Below are 16,469 nucleotides of genomic sequence, written 5' to 3' on the forward strand. Positions count from 1 at the left end.
ATTGTTTGTCCCCTGAGTTGAATTTTTCCATCAACTACGATCACCCAACGCCATCCAATGTGTATCACCAGCGCCTTGGTAATGTAAACACAAGGGCGGGGATCCCAGGAGACATCACTGACCAAATATGGTCATGACCATAATTGGTCAATGTTATCTCCCAGGATCCCTAGCTGTTTTCTTAATTTATAGCTGCCGGGGATTTGGGAGGCCAAACTGGCCAATTTTTGGTGGGTTTGCAAACTATGCACAGGCTTGGCCCAAGACAAACCCACGTTCAACCTGAACCCGAATGCCATCCTTAGAGATCACATGTCACATTCCATCCCATATCCCAAGACCATGGGTGGAGCCATGCAAATCAATCCCCTATGCCTTAACAGCCAGATGCACATCCAATACGACAGGTGTGTAGTGTAATGTAACCTAATATTATAGAGCTGTTTATTCCACAGTGCATACAGACGTTCCAACCGTACTCCATAACCATGAATTCCGTACATTTCACTGGTAATGGCCAGAAAGCAGCTTTTTATCAGTTTCTCCCTCTGTGGCCCCCTCTTATGTACTATATGCAGTGGATGTAGATCCTGCCCCGGTGGGCCAGCAAGCTTCATCTTTTGGAGGAATTGCTGAATTGGTTTATATGGGATATTTATGCAGTATATTTGATTTATATATTTATGTCACCTTATGGGGTTACCTACATCTGTGCTATCCAATCACACATCTTTGTTTTCTGCATTTAACTACTTTGTTTCACTTCAGGCTCCACCCAAGAGGATCTCACTGAGGATGTTATGTACGAGAATGTCACCGGTCTACGGCCACCCAGAGAGAAGATACCACCTCCGGCACCCATTATGGGTAGAGGCCATCAGCTGAAGGCAGGTGAGGTGCAACTGCAACGTTGTGCTGTACTTGTATCTGTCATCAAATGTACAGTACAAACTTTGCTAATTATACTAATCAGAGATATTAATACAGAAAGCACATAATAATAACCTCCCAATATAATAGTGTAATCTGTGTCCTTTTTGGCCATTCTATGTGTGGATTTTTTCACTTTACATTGTGCTTTTTTGGCTGAAATGTGTCTTCTTAGCTTCTTCTGCAATCAGAGGAGGAGTGATTGATTGGTCTGGTCTGTTCAGGGCTTCACAGGCTGGGAGTTTGATTGCTTCCCCCGGTCTCTAGAAGATGTATCCAGAGCTTAGGGAGGAAAAATTCAAATGACCGGCCTGAATATTGAGCAGGGCCTAGCCATTCCTTGCAGAAGGGTGCCCAGGTGTGGCTGGGCTGCTGTTAAATAGTCTGGAGCCCTGAGGAGATTGTCTTTTCCCTCTTGAGGGAATGGAACTGTGAGCTGAGATGAGGGGGGCTGCTTGCCCTTAGAACCCTTTGGACTTGATGCTGGACTACTCTACAAGAGGTTGAACCTAAGGAATGATCTTGTTCCAGGATCCTGAGACTGGAGCCTCTTTTCTGTGCTGCACCTTAATTTTATGGTCCCAGCCATGAACCTGTAGACTGTTCCAGTGTGCCACTACCTATGCTAAAGTTCCTCGTGGTCCACAGCCATAAACCTGTAGACTGTTGCAGTCTACCTTTGTCTGATCTTCAACCTACTTTTTTCTCCCCAGCTGTGAACTTGTAGACTGTTCCAGCCTGCCTTTGCCTGTGATAAGCCTACTTTGTGATCCTGGCAATGAACCTATGGACTGTTCCAGTCTACCTGTAATTGTGCTACCAATATGAAGTGAGAAGAGTCCTCTGCTAGGTATACCTGCCACTTTGGACTATCTCATATCACCACAAATCCCCTCACCCCCTTGTTACAAGTTTCTACAAGAAAATAAACTTGAGTGGGATGTTGCTGTGTGCCTGGCTGCCTCTGTACTGTCTTGGGAAATAACCTGCTAATATATAGCAGCCCCTTTGGGGCAGCATTACATGTTTTTTTTTAAATTTCTCTGACCACACATGTCTATGCATCTCTTCTCTAGTTTCGCATGGCTTATCTCTAACTGCCAGTGGGTCCACGACCCAGTGACATCAATTAAAACAATACATGAAGGGACTATATATGATTTGCGAAGCCATCCAAAATGGCAGCCGAACTATTATACAGAACGGAGCTTACCGACTTGTCTCTTTATAAATGGCAACTAATAAATAGGGATTTTAAACACACTGTAGAAGCCCAGACTGGGTTTAAAATGTGTTTATCCACAGATGGGCTCTCTGATGGAAGTGAAAAATGTCCACAGCCCACCGAAGTTAGTGCCACCAAAATCTGACTCCCCTTTGATTGCCCCCACCATGTATCCTATGTTCCACTAGCCCCTTGCAGAACCAGGACCAGCATAGTGGAACATAGGGAGATTAGTGAATATCCATTAGTTGAGCACCCCTAGAGTCAATGGACCTGGAAGCTACAAGTATTCTGACTCCGATTGTTGTGAAGCGATTTATCCCTTGTGAGACCTCTATGTCTGGCCTGTATAAGATATAATCATTGAGGACAATCCTCATCAGATAGATTGAACTCACCAAATACCATCCACAGAGGTGCTTTTATTCTGAACATCAGGTTACAGCAGATGACAGGACACAAACAGAAGAATAGGTTGTGATATTTATGCGGTCAAAAGATGATATTGTCTGTAGCTTACAATGGAGAATACATGTGCCCTGCTACATGTGGCCTGTTAGCTGCATCCATGGCACATAATTGTGAAGTGGAAGGAAAATGATAAATGATACAAATAAATATGTGAAAAGTGTGGGGGGGGGGGCATTTGTATGGCGCCCCCCGGAGTCAATACTTTGTAGAACTCCCTTTCTCTGCAATTACAGCTGCAAGTCTTTTTGGGGATGTCTCTACCAGCTTTGCACAACTAGAGAGGGACATTTTTGCCCATTCTTCTGGATGGAAAGCGTCTGTGAACAGCAATTTTCAAGTCTTGCCACAGATTCTCAATTGGATTTAGGTCTGGACTGTGACTGGGCCATTCTAACACATGAATATGCTTTGATCTAAACCATTCCATTGTAGCTCTGGCTGTATGTTTAGGGTCGTTGTCCTGCTGGAAGGTGAACCTCCGCCCCATTCTCAAGTCTTTTGCAGACTCTAACAGGTTTTCTTCTAAGATTGTCCTGTATTTGGCTCCATCCATCTTCCCATCAACTCTGACCAGCCTCCCTGTCCCCGCTGAAGAAAAGCATCCCCACAACATGATACTGCCACCACCATGTTTCACGGTGGGGATGGTGTGTTCAGGATGATGTGCAGTGTTAGTTTTCCATCACACAAATGCCCTGTACACACGATAGGATTTTCCGACAACAAAATCCATTAAATTTTTTCCGACGGATGTTGGCTCAAACTTGCCTTGCATACACACGGTCACAAGAAGTTGGTCGGAAATTCCGAGCGTCAAGAACGCGGTGACGTACAACACGTACAATGAGCCGAGAAAAATGAAATTCAATAGCCAGTGCTGCTCTTCTGCTTGATTCCGAGCATGCTTGACACTTTGTGCGTCGGAATTGTGTACGCACGATCGTAATTTCCGACAACGGATTTTGTTGTCTGAAAATTTGAGAACAAGCTTTAAAATTTTGTGTGACAGAAATTCCTATGGAAAATGTGTGATGGAGCCCACACACAGTCGGAATTTCCGACAACAAGGTCCTATCACACATTTTCCTCAGGAAAATTCTATTGTGTGTACAGGGCAATAGCGTTTTGCTTTTTGACCAAAAAGTTCAATTTTGGTCTCATCTGACCAGAGCACCTTCTTCCACATGTTTGCTGTGTCCTCCACATGGCTTCTCACAAACTGCAAACAGGACTTCTTATGACTTTCTTTCACCAATGTCTTTCTTCTTGTCACTCTTCCATAAAGGGCAGATTTGTGGAGAACACGACTAATAGTTGTCCTGTGGACAGATTCTCCTACCTGAGCTGTGGATCTCTGCAGCACCTCCAGAGTTACCGTGGACCTCTTGGCTGCTTCTCTGATGAATGCTCTCCTTGCCCGGCCGGTCAGTTTATTTGGACGGCCATGTCTTGGTAGGTTTGCAGTTGTGCCATACTCTTTCCATTTCCCGATGATGGATTGAACAGAGCTCCGTGAGATGTTTAAAGCTTGGCATAATTTTTTTATAACCTAACCCTGCTTTAAACTTCTCCACAACTTTATCCCTGACCTGTCTGGTGTGTTCTTTGGCCTTCATGATGCTGTTTGTTCACTAAGGTTCTCCAACAAACCTGTCAGGGATTCACAGAATGGCTGTATTTATACCGAGATTAAATTACACACAGGTGGACTCTACTAATTAGGGAACTTTTGAAGGCAATTGGTTCCACTTAGGGGTATTAGCGTAAAAGGGGGCCGAATACAGATGCTTTTTTTAAAGCTTAGATCATGGGAGTGCACTATTATATTTATTTTAATAAACTTCTTGATGACATTTAAGCATTCTTGTTTTTCCTTAGGTGTGCTCATATGAATTCTGATCTGTGATCACTTTTCCCCCAGCGTACGTATCCACTTGCCGATCAGTGATGTCCCATACATCGGTTGGCTCTCTAAGAGCAATCGGAGTGGCTAAGTAGCCCATGGATTGCTTTTTCACGCAGCAAAAGGGGAAATCCCACCCCTCCCACTGGCTTCCACAGCTTGCTAGGGCTCTCCTGTCCCACTGAAGAGCCACGCTACCGGCCGGAGACCTGAACAAAGCCGGAACCTGTTTATCCGTACGTCATCGGCGCCATTTTCAAATATTCAAAAGTGTTCAAAAATGCCAATCTTGGTTTTTTGAATGCTTTTGAGAACAGAGGAGGGATTTTATGGAGAGACCCCAGATCTCTTCATAAAGAGTACCTGTCACATGCCTATTAGGATGTTTACATTTCTTGTGACAGCAATAAAAGTGATAAAGAAAAACTTTAAAACAACAGTGTAAAAAAATCAAATAGAATTATAATTAAAGAAAAAAATTGAAGTACCCCCCCCCCCTCATGCTCATGCGCAAAGTCCTGCACGCATGCAAACAGCGATTGACCCACATATGTGAGGTATCATGGACTGGTCCGACGGCATCAGGTTATTATTATTTTTTAGTATGCTGACATCTAATGGCAGTTTTGGGTCACTACAACTTGCTTACTGTGGTGATTTGGTATCACCCTCTGTCCTCCCCTATTGTAAGTTGAGGGGCTCTGGGGTGTTTGTTTTGAGCATTTTTCTCCAGATTTGGTAAAGCCTGGTCAGGATCCTGGTGCTCAGAAGCTTTGCAGAATATTGGGTGTGATGAAGCTTCCAACCCTGGGTCCACATTTTGGTGCACGGTCCTTATGGTAGAGGTGCTGACTAGTGTTCAGGGCTTCACCCTCCCGAGGGGTTCATGTGACTGCAAGGGTGCAGCCAGAGGTGTGTATGTGTGCACAGTGCTTGAGAAGTCTGAGGAGAAACAGACATTGGCCCTAACCCCGAGGACCAGAAATGCAGAGCTCCTGGAGTAAGCCAGGAGGCCGAATGAAGCATTTTTAGTTGCTTTTTTTAGCAGTAAAAGAGGAATTATGAATACCCTTAGAAGGGTAACCTACTTTCTATTGAAACTGAATGTTCTTTGGATAAAACAGTCAATAAAGCTCTAAAAAAGACAGTTTGGCAAGTGTCCTTAATGTTCTACTGTTAAAAGTTGGTTCCGACACGTGTCTTCATTAGACCCAGTGCTATGCTTAGAACAGGCCAAAAAACATACAGTGTACACCACCTTATCATATAGGTAGTGGCCTGACATAGGACCATTGTGTTTTGGATTTATTTTCCTACCGCCATGTCAGACTTGGAATGAGAGGATGTCTGATCAATATTCCTAGCGCACACGTTCCTGGCAGATATGGCTCATAAAATGGTGGGTACTGCAGCGATCACCAGTCAGGTCCTCACATGCCTGACGAAGGGGTCCTGCGCGGCTTCGAAACATTGCACTTTCCTTTGTGATGTGATCTTTTTCATTAAAAACCTTTGGAGGGAAGTTGTCGATCCATGGTGTGCTGGCGAGTATGTACGATTGGAATGAGAGGAGACTGGTGGAAATGTGGAGCTGACAGTGAACATTGGGTCTGATCCACCAGAAATGATCAGCCTATGCATCTTTATTGGTGGTCACATTACTTTGGTAAGTCTTTCTCTGACTGGTGTGCAGATAGATATTTGAGAGGGATTACAGTCAGAAAAATATGTACAACCTACACTTCTCTATGAAAGAATGATCTCTTATATCTGATGAAGGTCTTCTGATGGTCTGGGAAGTAATATCTCTCTTCTTGTATCTTAGGCCTCCAGAAGTGGTCTCTGTACCTTTCTCTGGTCCTCCTGCTGCTCTGTCTGGTTTCATTGGCAGCTCTCATCGGCTTGACTGTGAAATGTAAGTACCATATATACTCGAGTATAAGCCAACCCGAATATAAGCTGAGGCACCTAATTTTACCACAAAAAACTGTGAAAACATATTGACTCGAGTATAAGCCTAGGGTGAGAAATGCAGCAGCTACTGTAAGTGGAAAAGAGGGTCAACAATGCCCATCTGCAGCCTCACTGTGCCCATTTGCAGCTTCACTGTGCCCATCTGCAGCTTCACTGTGCCCATCTGCAGCCTCACTGTACCCATCTGCAGCCTCACTGTGCCCATTTGCAGCCTCACTGTGCCCATTTGCAGCCTCACTGTGCCAATCTGCATGCCTTAGCTTCACTATGCCCATCTGTATGCCTCACTGTGCCCATCTCCCTGCCTCACAGTGCCCATCTCCCTGCCTTACTGTGCCCATCTCCCTGCCTCATGTACCTGATCTCCCGGCGCTGTGCCCATCAACAGCCTTATGATCTCCCGGCGCTGTGACATGCAGTCTAGTCGGCGGCCGTCCAGTGTAACAAAGCCCCGCCTCCTCCTCATTCTCGTCCGCAACGGACCACTGACTCAGTGTTCAGCCTATCGCGGACGAGGAGGAGGCGGGGCTTTGTTACACCGCTGACTAGACTGCATGTCACAGCGCCGGGAGAGCATAAGGCACAGTGAGGCAGGAAAACTCGAGTATAAGCCGAGGGGGGCTTTTTCAGCACAAAAAAATGTGCTGAAAAACTCGTCTACGGTAATTCCCCACATTTTTAAAGTCATTTTAAGGAAAAGCATCACAAACAAACATGTTATACTTACCTGTTCTGTGTAATGGTTTTGCACAGAGACGCCCCGATCCTCTTCCTGTGCCTAGGTCCCCCGCTGGCCCTCCTGGTCCCTTGCCCCTGCTGAATGCTCCCAATAGTAGTGGTGCACAGAAATGAAAATTTTGGTGAGGAAATCGAAAAATTTAGGATGCACCAAAAATTTACATTTAAAAAAAAAATGAATAAATATATATATATATATATTCTCTTTATAAATAACTGTTGTATATTCGACTTTTTAATTAAAGCGGAGTTCCACCCAAAAGTGGAACTTACGCTTATCTGCTCCCCCCCCTCCAGTGCCACATTTGGCACCTTTTAGGGGGGAGGGGGGAACGGGTACCTTTTTATAACCGGGCCAGATAGAGAGCCTGAGAGCCAATCCGAAGATCAGCTGGGGTGCCGTCATCGCGGGCGCCCTGGACAGGTGAGTGTCCATGTATTAAAAGTCACCAGATGCTGTTTTTGTAGCTGCTGATATTTCATTTTTTTCTCCTAGGCTGGAACTCCTTTAATATCATGAATTTAAATGAATATAAATTTATTGTCGGCCATTATCGGTGCCTTTTGAAGCGGTGTTAAAAATCCTGATTGCTGCATTTTTGGTGCATATTTGGTCAGTTAAGAAAAACTTACCACAAACACACCTCCCAACTGAAATGCATTTGAAACGCAGAAAGAACGCATAAAAAATGCTCCTGTGTTGCGTTTTATGATGCATTTTTTGAGTCACATAAAAACCACATCATAAGCAAGTTAAAATTGTGGTAAAATCATGGCAAAATCTTTGGCGTTTTCGGCAGGCCATTTTCTTTCAAGCACAACGCTGAAAAACCTCTTTTTGCCCGATTATTGTCGGAGGCAAAATTTCAGTGCCTCACTACCCAGTAGCAAGCCTCTCCCTCCCAAGTCCTGCTCTGTGTGTCCATTCACACGCAGAGTGCGGTTCAGTCCCCCCCCTACTCTCTCCTCATTGGCTCACTGGCTGTGATTGAGCCACTGTGCTGCTGTGTGAGCCAATGAGGAGAGAGAGATCCGGGAGAGCTGCTGCTCCCTTGCACATTACTGAATCGAGATAGGGCTCAGGTAAGTATAGGGGGGAGGGGGGGGCTGCTACACCCAGAAGGTTTTCTATCTAAATGCATAGTTTGCCTTAAGGTAAAAAAAAAACCTTGAACCTTGCACCCCATCAGCCAGATGGACATCCAGAACTGCTTCTGTCTAGTGCAAATATTATGGAGCCATATACTGTGTTTTATAGTGACATTCTAAGTAGTTCATTCCAGTAGAAGAGGTTCCTAGTGTAGCAGAGGCCTAATGGTGACCTCCAGGGTTAGGGACAGCTGACATCCTTCTGTGTAGAGTGGGTTACAAGGTATGGTGGGTATAATGCAAGGTGGATTAATGGGCGCCAGACACTTCTGGAATGCAAAGAGATTTATTGTCTCTTAAACAGATCTGTGGGAGAAAGGGTTAGGGCTAGGACACCCTTAAGTAGAGGCAATGTTAATTGTCAGACTTTGAGACTTGTATAGGCAGGCAGCCATGCAGGGAAAGGCATCCAGCCAGACACCACATCTGCATGTGTAGCACCACATCCTCAAATGCTCGGCACACTCCATGCACATGTGTGTGTATACATAGAATCCACACAACATACACTACATTTTATGCTGGCATTCCTTTCCGCTCCATCATAATCATATTCATATCCTTTCCTTTCCATCATAATCATATTCATATCCTTTCCTTTTCGTAGGTTCCCATATATACTGTATATATATATATATATATATATTTTTTTTTTTCTCCCTCATATAACTAAATTAAATAACTAAATAAGTAATAACTAAATTTAATGTGTTGAAGCCTAGTAGGCAAATATAAAAAAAATGTTAGCTTTATGGGAGAATCTTTATATTCAATAAAGGGTTAATGAGTGTTTCTTTCCTTGCTGGAGGAATTTTTTTGTTTTAGAAAAGGTTTCTTAATGTATGGGATATTACATCAAAGATATATATATATATATTTATTCATTTTTTGACGTTCCTGCCATTTCCTGCAAAGATTCTAACAAGAGTTATTTTTCCTCCTAACATCAATGAAGTTATGCACATATGTCAACACATGTGTTCTGTGTTTTTTGATGCTTTTACTTCTCATTTATTATTTTTTAGATGTCCAGGTATATATAATTCTAAACGTCATGAAATGTACATATTTAAGTATCGATCTGGGCTCTATAGTTTAAATTGTATCAACAACAAGAAATTGTTACGACATTCATGAAGATGATGGTCGTAGTAGATCCATTGCAGTGTTAATCAGAGTCTAGTTGCGATTTGTAACAGGACTGGAGTCCGTCAATCTATTAATCTTTCAATTGTTCAATCTATCATTCAAGCCCACTTTGTATGTATTGGCATTTATATATATAAATTATTGTCATTTGTTTAAAGATTTAGCTATGAGTAAGCACCAGTAGTTACGGTGTGAAACATGTTAGCGATCTATTTCATCTTTTGCTGTATGGATTTTTATTAATAAAGATACTATCTTTGGAGTGCGGCCATCCAGATTCAATTTCTCTTTGTATGCCTATTGCATACTGAGCCAGCACTCGTACCTGACGGGGGAGGAGATTTTGTGACTCAGACACCTGGAGCGGGTTCTTTCTGTTTGTCTAATTCCAGGTTTAGGGCGCGCACATGCACGCCCCCCATGAGCACCCTCTGTGTTTGTACACAGCGGGAGCCTGTCAGCAAGTCCCACCTGTGAATCACGGCCGGGACCTGCTGATTGGCTGTGTCCAAGCACAGCCCAGAGCCCTGTATTGACAATCAACACAGGGCTCTGTACAGAGGGAACAATCTCACTGTTTCTCATCCCTGCAAAACAGGGATAAGAAACGGAAAGATCTAGCAGTAAAAGCAGCACACTGTACACACATTACACATAGGCACACAGTTAACCCCTTGATCGCCCTAGATCTTAACCCCTTCCCAGTGTCATTAGTACAGTGGCAGTGTATATTATTATTATTAGTGATCACTGTTTTAGTGCCAGTTAGCGTTTTCCTGCCACACTTTCACAGTCCCATTATAAGTCACTGATTGCAGCCATTACTAGTATAAAAAAAAATTCCAGTATACAGTGTATCCCATAGTTTGTAGACTTTATAACCTTCATGCAAAAAACAATTAATATACCCTTATTGGGTTTTTTTTTTATTTTTTACTAAAGACATGTAACAGATTACATATTGGCCTAAATTTATGAAGAAATTAAATTTTTTAGATTTTTTTTATTGGATATGTTTTAAAACAGAAGGTAAGGTCTAAAGAGTTTTTTTTCTCATTTATATGATAAAAAAAACTCAGAGGTGATCAAATACCACCTAAAGAAAACAATATTTGTGTGAAAAAAATGATATCAATTTAATTTGGGTACAGTGTGGCATGACCGCACAATCGCCAATTAAAGTAGCTGCATTTGATGGGCGCAAAAAATATAGCAAAAAATGGCCTGGTCATGAAGGAGCTCAATTCTTCTGGAGTTCAAGTGGTTAAAGATGCTCATTGTGAGGATCTACATATCCTTTAAAGGGTATGGCAACGGTGATAGACTCACCCAGGACAGAGGCTTTTGGAGGGGACGGAATGCTAGCCTCTACCATTTCTCCCCCATCAAAAGTTGACTAACAAGGTCCCAGACTTCCATCTGGTCTGGACATGTGTTAGTCGGGCAGCGTGAACTCACATAGTCAGTCCGCATGATCTCCATTCTTGGCTGAAAGGAATAGTTGTCATCAGTAGGTGTGGGGCAGAGGTCATTGACCCTCTATTGGGAGGCCAGAGCTTCAGCTGGGGAAGTTCCTTGTAACTCCACAGATACTTCTGTTGGTGCTAGGCAGAGCTCAGTAAAGTTTGGCTCTGATACCAGCTCTTCTGATGGAGGCTCACCAGGTTGTTCTTCCTCAGCAGACAAGTCTATTAAATCCCCAGTCTCTGGAACTGGTGTCTGGGGATAGAGGTTCTCCATCTCCTGTCCGTGGAGCCCAGAAGATGCTATCGGTGCTGGGCAGAGGTTAGCAGAGCTCTGCCCTGCTGTCTGCACTTTAGCTTTGGAGACGGCCATCTCCAGATTTTCCACTGCCTATTCTCTGGCATGCTGCTGAATGTGTTCTAGCAGTTCCCTGTATGCCCTTTCCAGATGCTGTTCTTTCCTTAGCAAATATTCCTGATCAGGTTTAAGCTCTGAGACCACTGCAAGACCGAGCATAGACTGTCTGTATTCTTGCGGGTCCTCAAGGGTAAGTTCCCCTTCATCCCCAAACACAAAACCATCTGTAAGGCTCTCCCACAGCAATCCAGGGCCACCAAAGTCATATCCCTCCGGAGAGCATTCTGTTGTCTCCCCTAAATATCCCTGCTCTGAATGCCATTGCAGAGCCCGATAACAATTGTCCAGCTCTATCTCCTGCTGGACCAGCCTGTCCAATTAAGTCACCCATTGCTCCTGGGGCCTCTCTCTCAGGAATGCCATTCGCAATACCCGTTGGTCACTGGCACGTTGCTCTGGGGTTGGAAAGCACTTGCCCTGTTTTATACCAGCGAGCTGGAGGGTTCCAATCCAAAGTCTTACCCAGATCTGCTGCCTGAGCTCCAAGTATTCATCCTCAGACACAGTCCTGGTGTATGTTGAAAGGACGATCCGCAGCAGTCCCGGGAACTCTTAAGTCTGCTATCCCAATCTTAAGTCCCGTTGGTGGTTAGGATGTTCCAGGCACAAGGAAGCATCCCCCCGCTGCCAACCAAATGTGACAGACTCCGGACACCCTTATGAGTATTTCCATCAAGAAGCTGCTTCCCAAGTCCTGGAACACGAGATCAATGGATCTGGCTATAGTAACCCCCAAGAACCAGACAACACCAGTCTTGGAGAACACCAGAAATAGCCTGGTTTATTTGAGATCTCGCACAAATATATAAACAAGGATGACAATACAAACTGTAACTATAAACCTATTTAACATGAGCTAAATAACTAATCATTTAACCAGACTAGGTGATTCAGAGATAGGACCTTTCAGGTCCTAGCCTTGTCGTCTCCTAGCTCACTACAATACACATTATCATATACACAGAAACACAGAACTCCTTCACACAATAGCAGAGTAAATTATGTCATGTTAATCTCGTGTTCCAGGACTTGGGACGCAGCTGCTTGATGGGAATACCCAACAGGGTGTCCGGAGTCCATCACAGTAACATTTAAACAAAGTTTTGTTACCCCTTTTTTCCCTGTTCCTCCGAGCTGAATATTCACCAACAAGGACCTTTGCAATTTTACTAGGGTTGCCACCTTTTCTTCAAGCCAAACCCGAACACTTTAGCGGCGAACAGCAATTTATTTATTTTTTGTAGTATACACTATAGGATTAGTAAAAGACCTGGGACAACTTTGGGTGCATCAAGGAGAGTAATAGAGTGGAAGGATGGGGGGGGGGGGGGTTATGGGTAGTGGTATTAGGAGGAACTGCAAGGGGAGGGGTGGGATTGAGGACAAAAAGGTGGGGGGGGGGAGGTGAGTGAGGGGGATGGAAAGAGGGGATGCAGCAAAGATAGGTGGTAGGTTGGTGGAGTTGGGGGAGATACAGACGAGGGGGGAGGGGGAAAGGAATGGAATGAGACTTGCATAGAGAAGGGAGCTTGCTCTATGAAGGTGTGAGATGCAGATGGAGATGAGCAAGGAGGCAATGATCAGAGGAGGACCAGAGTCAGTGGGGATGGTAAGGAAGAGGCTGAATAAATAGGAGAGCGGTAGTTCTGTGAGATGCGCCATTGCTAGTGGGAGTGAGAGATAGAGTAGCATGTAATGTAAATTAAAGGCACTTATGTTGTGTTACAGTGAAGGTGGACCAAAGCAAGCATGGATGGATGGATGAGGAGCAGGAGAGCCTCGGGGAGCAGCCAAGTGAGAAGGGACACAGTGCGGGGGGGTAGAAAGTGCAGAGGGAGGGGGAGAGCTTGTGGCTGTTATAGGGGGAATCCTAATGAGATTAGGTCTGAATAATGTGTCCAGGTTTCAGGTACACTGAAACCCGGACACATGATTCAAAACCCGAACTGTCCGGGTGAATCCTGGACAGGTGGCAACCCTAAATGTTACGGCTGACTTTTTCTTCCTGTCTGTCTGTGTGCATTGTGCAGTAGGCTCCCACATACTTCTAGAGAGCCAAGAAACAGATTGGGTCTCTGGACTTCACCAAAGTCTTGCCTCTTTATTTTGTCTTATTACATCAGTCTGTCTGTGTCACATGTTGCAGATGTCCAACAGTCCAATGATTTCCAGAAGTTGGTGACAGATCATGAGACAATGAGCAGCAGTATGACTCGGAGCCTCAGGAGTGGAGAGGACCTCCTGGCATTGGTGAAGAAGAAGCTTGTGATCACTGAGAGTGACCTGGAGAAGACCCGTCTGGAGCTGGAGAAGGCAGTCCAGGGTAATATGGATCTGAACAGCTCTCTGCTGCAGTGCCAGAGGGAGGAACAGAATTCTATATCTGAAAGACAAGCGACGGAGGAAATGTTAAGAGACACAAAGTCAAAACTGGACAAGTATGAAAAAGGTATTACAGGTAATTAACAAAATCTATTTTATTTTTTAAAATCCTCCTTTTCCACATACAAACTTAGCTCAGTGCTACAGTCTTTCACATTCTTTACATCCTTCACCTAATATCTTCACTACACTGGTCACAGCTGTACATTATATCCACAAAGACCTGTATGGGATCATTTCTCAACTGCCTCTGGCCTCGAGAAGTTGCCCTATAGAAGTCTAAGAGGATCTACAGCACAGGAACAAAGGCCTCAGCATCAAAGTATGCATGCATGTGGGGGTTATTTAGGTTGGGGAAGTGGAGGGGGTTTCCTTCTTATCAAGTATTCACTTCCATCACAAATCCAAAATACCCTATATTGTCAAAAATATTGGGACGGCTGCCTTTACACACACATGAACTTTAATGACATCCCAGTCTTAGCCTGTAGGGTTCAATATATAGTTGGCCCACCCTTTGCAGCTTTCATAGCTTCAGCTCTTCTGGGAAGGATGTCCACAAGGTTAAGGAGTGTGTCTCTGGGAATGTTTGACTATTCTTCCAGAAGCACATTTGTGAGGTCAGGCACTGATGTTGGACGAGAAGGCCTGACTCACAGTCTCCACTCTAATTCATCCCAAAGGTGTTCTATCAGGTGGAGATCAGGACTCTCTGCAGGGCAGTCAAGTTCCTCCACCCCAAACTTGCCTTGTGCACTGGTCCAAATCATTTGGTGGAGGGGGTATTGTGGTGTAGGGTTGTTTTTCAGGGGTTGGGCTTGGCCTCCTAGTTGCAGTGAAGGGAACTCTTAAGGCGTCAGCATACCAAGACATTTTGGACAATTTCATGCTCCCAACATTGTGGGACCAGTCTGAGGATGGCCCCTCCAACATGACTGCGCACCAGTGCACAAAGCAAGGTCCTGACCTCAACCTAATAGAACACCTTTGGGATGAAATAGAGTGGAGACTTGAGCAAGGCCTTCTCGTCCAACATCAGTGCCTGACCTCACAAATGCACTTCTGGAAAAATAGTCAAACATTCCAATAGACACACTCCTAAACCTTGTGGACAGCCTTCCCCGAAGGTTGAAGCTGTTATGGCTGCAAAGGGTGGTCCATCTCAATATTGAACCCTACGGACTAAGACTGGGATGCCATTAAAGTTCATGCGTGTGTAAAGGCTGGTGTCCCAATACTTTTGGCAATATAGTGTATGTGAATCAAGCCTAAATGTTCTCAGAATCTAAAAGATTGATGAAGGAAGTGGGGACTTCCTGTTTTTTTTAGGGACTGACTTCCATCACTTAATTTCCTTCTCTCTGGGGTTATTTTATTCACCGAAAATGAATGTTATGTTGCAATTATTGCTTTTAATAAATTGTCAGAAGTTTATACTGAAATATGAACAGTATTATATTTATGAAAGTACGCAAAAATCTATGGTTTAGGTGATTTTCACGTCTTTCCACAAATCAAACAAATTAATTCAAATTTGTTTATCCATGCTAGTTTGAAGACAAGAATGAATACAACAATGTGCTAAAATATATATATATATTAACTAAAAATGCAGTGCAAAATAATATCACATATGATTTGTGATAATACAAAAATATATAACTTCAAATATATGGGTGATACAGATGATAAGAACTTTTACCACAAGCCCTTGTTACAAAATACCACGCCTACATTTCATGACGGCTTAGTAAATAGCTTTCCGTGGCTCTACAGACTTATGAAAACAAACTAGGTGTTGAATTTAACACGTGATTTCTTCTCAAAACAAAGACCTTCAAACTTAAATCTCTTTTACAGTATATGGACAATTTTGTTAACTATATACAAACTTGGTCATTTAACCAAGACTCATTTTTAAACACATTTTAGAATGAATCTATGGTTCAATACATACCATAACTAATCCAATTATAAGATTTGGAAATCAGCTTTGTTGAGATATAACAAGATATGTATCTCTTTTTTTGAAAGGTAGTCAAATTCATACTGCAGTTAGAATTCAACTCACTCCAAAACTGAAACTACCAACGTTGGTTTGGTTAGTTAAGCTTATGCTCAAACAAATTAAATTACCCAAAAGCTAAAAATATAAATGAATACTCTACCAGAGATTAAGACTCTTTTGTTTTGAGAGATATCAGCTGGGTGTCCCAAAGGACTTCTGTTACCCTCCTTCCTACATCTCTCCGTTCTGTTTTTCTCCTCTCGTCTCTCCGTCTCAAGATTCCCTCAGCTATGTGTATCACACCCTATATCCCCCCCCCCAGGATTGGTGTGGAACTGCCCTTCATGTCATGAATGATGTTAAAACATATTTCATTTCCTGGACAAACCTATAGGGAAATTGTAATGTCCTTATGAATAGTTTTTAGTAGGGGCGATATAGGATTAAAAATTTATATTTAAAAGTTATTTTAACGTGTAAAGAATCAATCTCCATGTAACCTTTAGCTCAGGCTTAACAGAGAACTATACAATATCTAGAGCTGTCTCTTATGTGTCAACTTCCAAGACTTCTTGGCTAAAACTCAAATATATGGTTTTCTAGAATGTATAGCCCACATAAATTCCCTTTTCCTTTAAATCCCTTAAGTTAAGTGAGGT

The 16,469-nt window shown here is 43.4% G+C and overlaps 1 protein-coding gene across 3 annotated transcripts in view; it reads left to right on the plus strand.

The window, feature by feature from the left end:
• Positions 1–16,469, plus strand: part of LOC141123119 (B-cell differentiation antigen CD72-like) — a 148,019-nt gene that overhangs the window by 115,757 nt on the left and 15,793 nt on the right. For 2 of the 3 annotated variants that reach the window (XM_073612029.1, XM_073612030.1), the window contains exons 2-4: positions 769–891; positions 6,355–6,444; positions 13,567–13,878. In XM_073612029.1, the coding sequence (XP_073468130.1) occupies positions 769–891; positions 6,355–6,444; positions 13,567–13,878 (525 nt within the window). The remainder of the gene's footprint in view (positions 1–768; positions 892–6,354; positions 6,445–13,566; positions 13,879–16,469) is intronic. The other variant, XM_073612031.1, reaches the window with a different exon arrangement.

Source organism: Aquarana catesbeiana, linkage group LG01 (assembly GCF_042186555.1).
Source record: "Aquarana catesbeiana isolate 2022-GZ linkage group LG01, ASM4218655v1, whole genome shotgun sequence".
Taxonomy (NCBI): domain Eukaryota; kingdom Metazoa; phylum Chordata; class Amphibia; order Anura; family Ranidae; genus Aquarana; species Aquarana catesbeiana.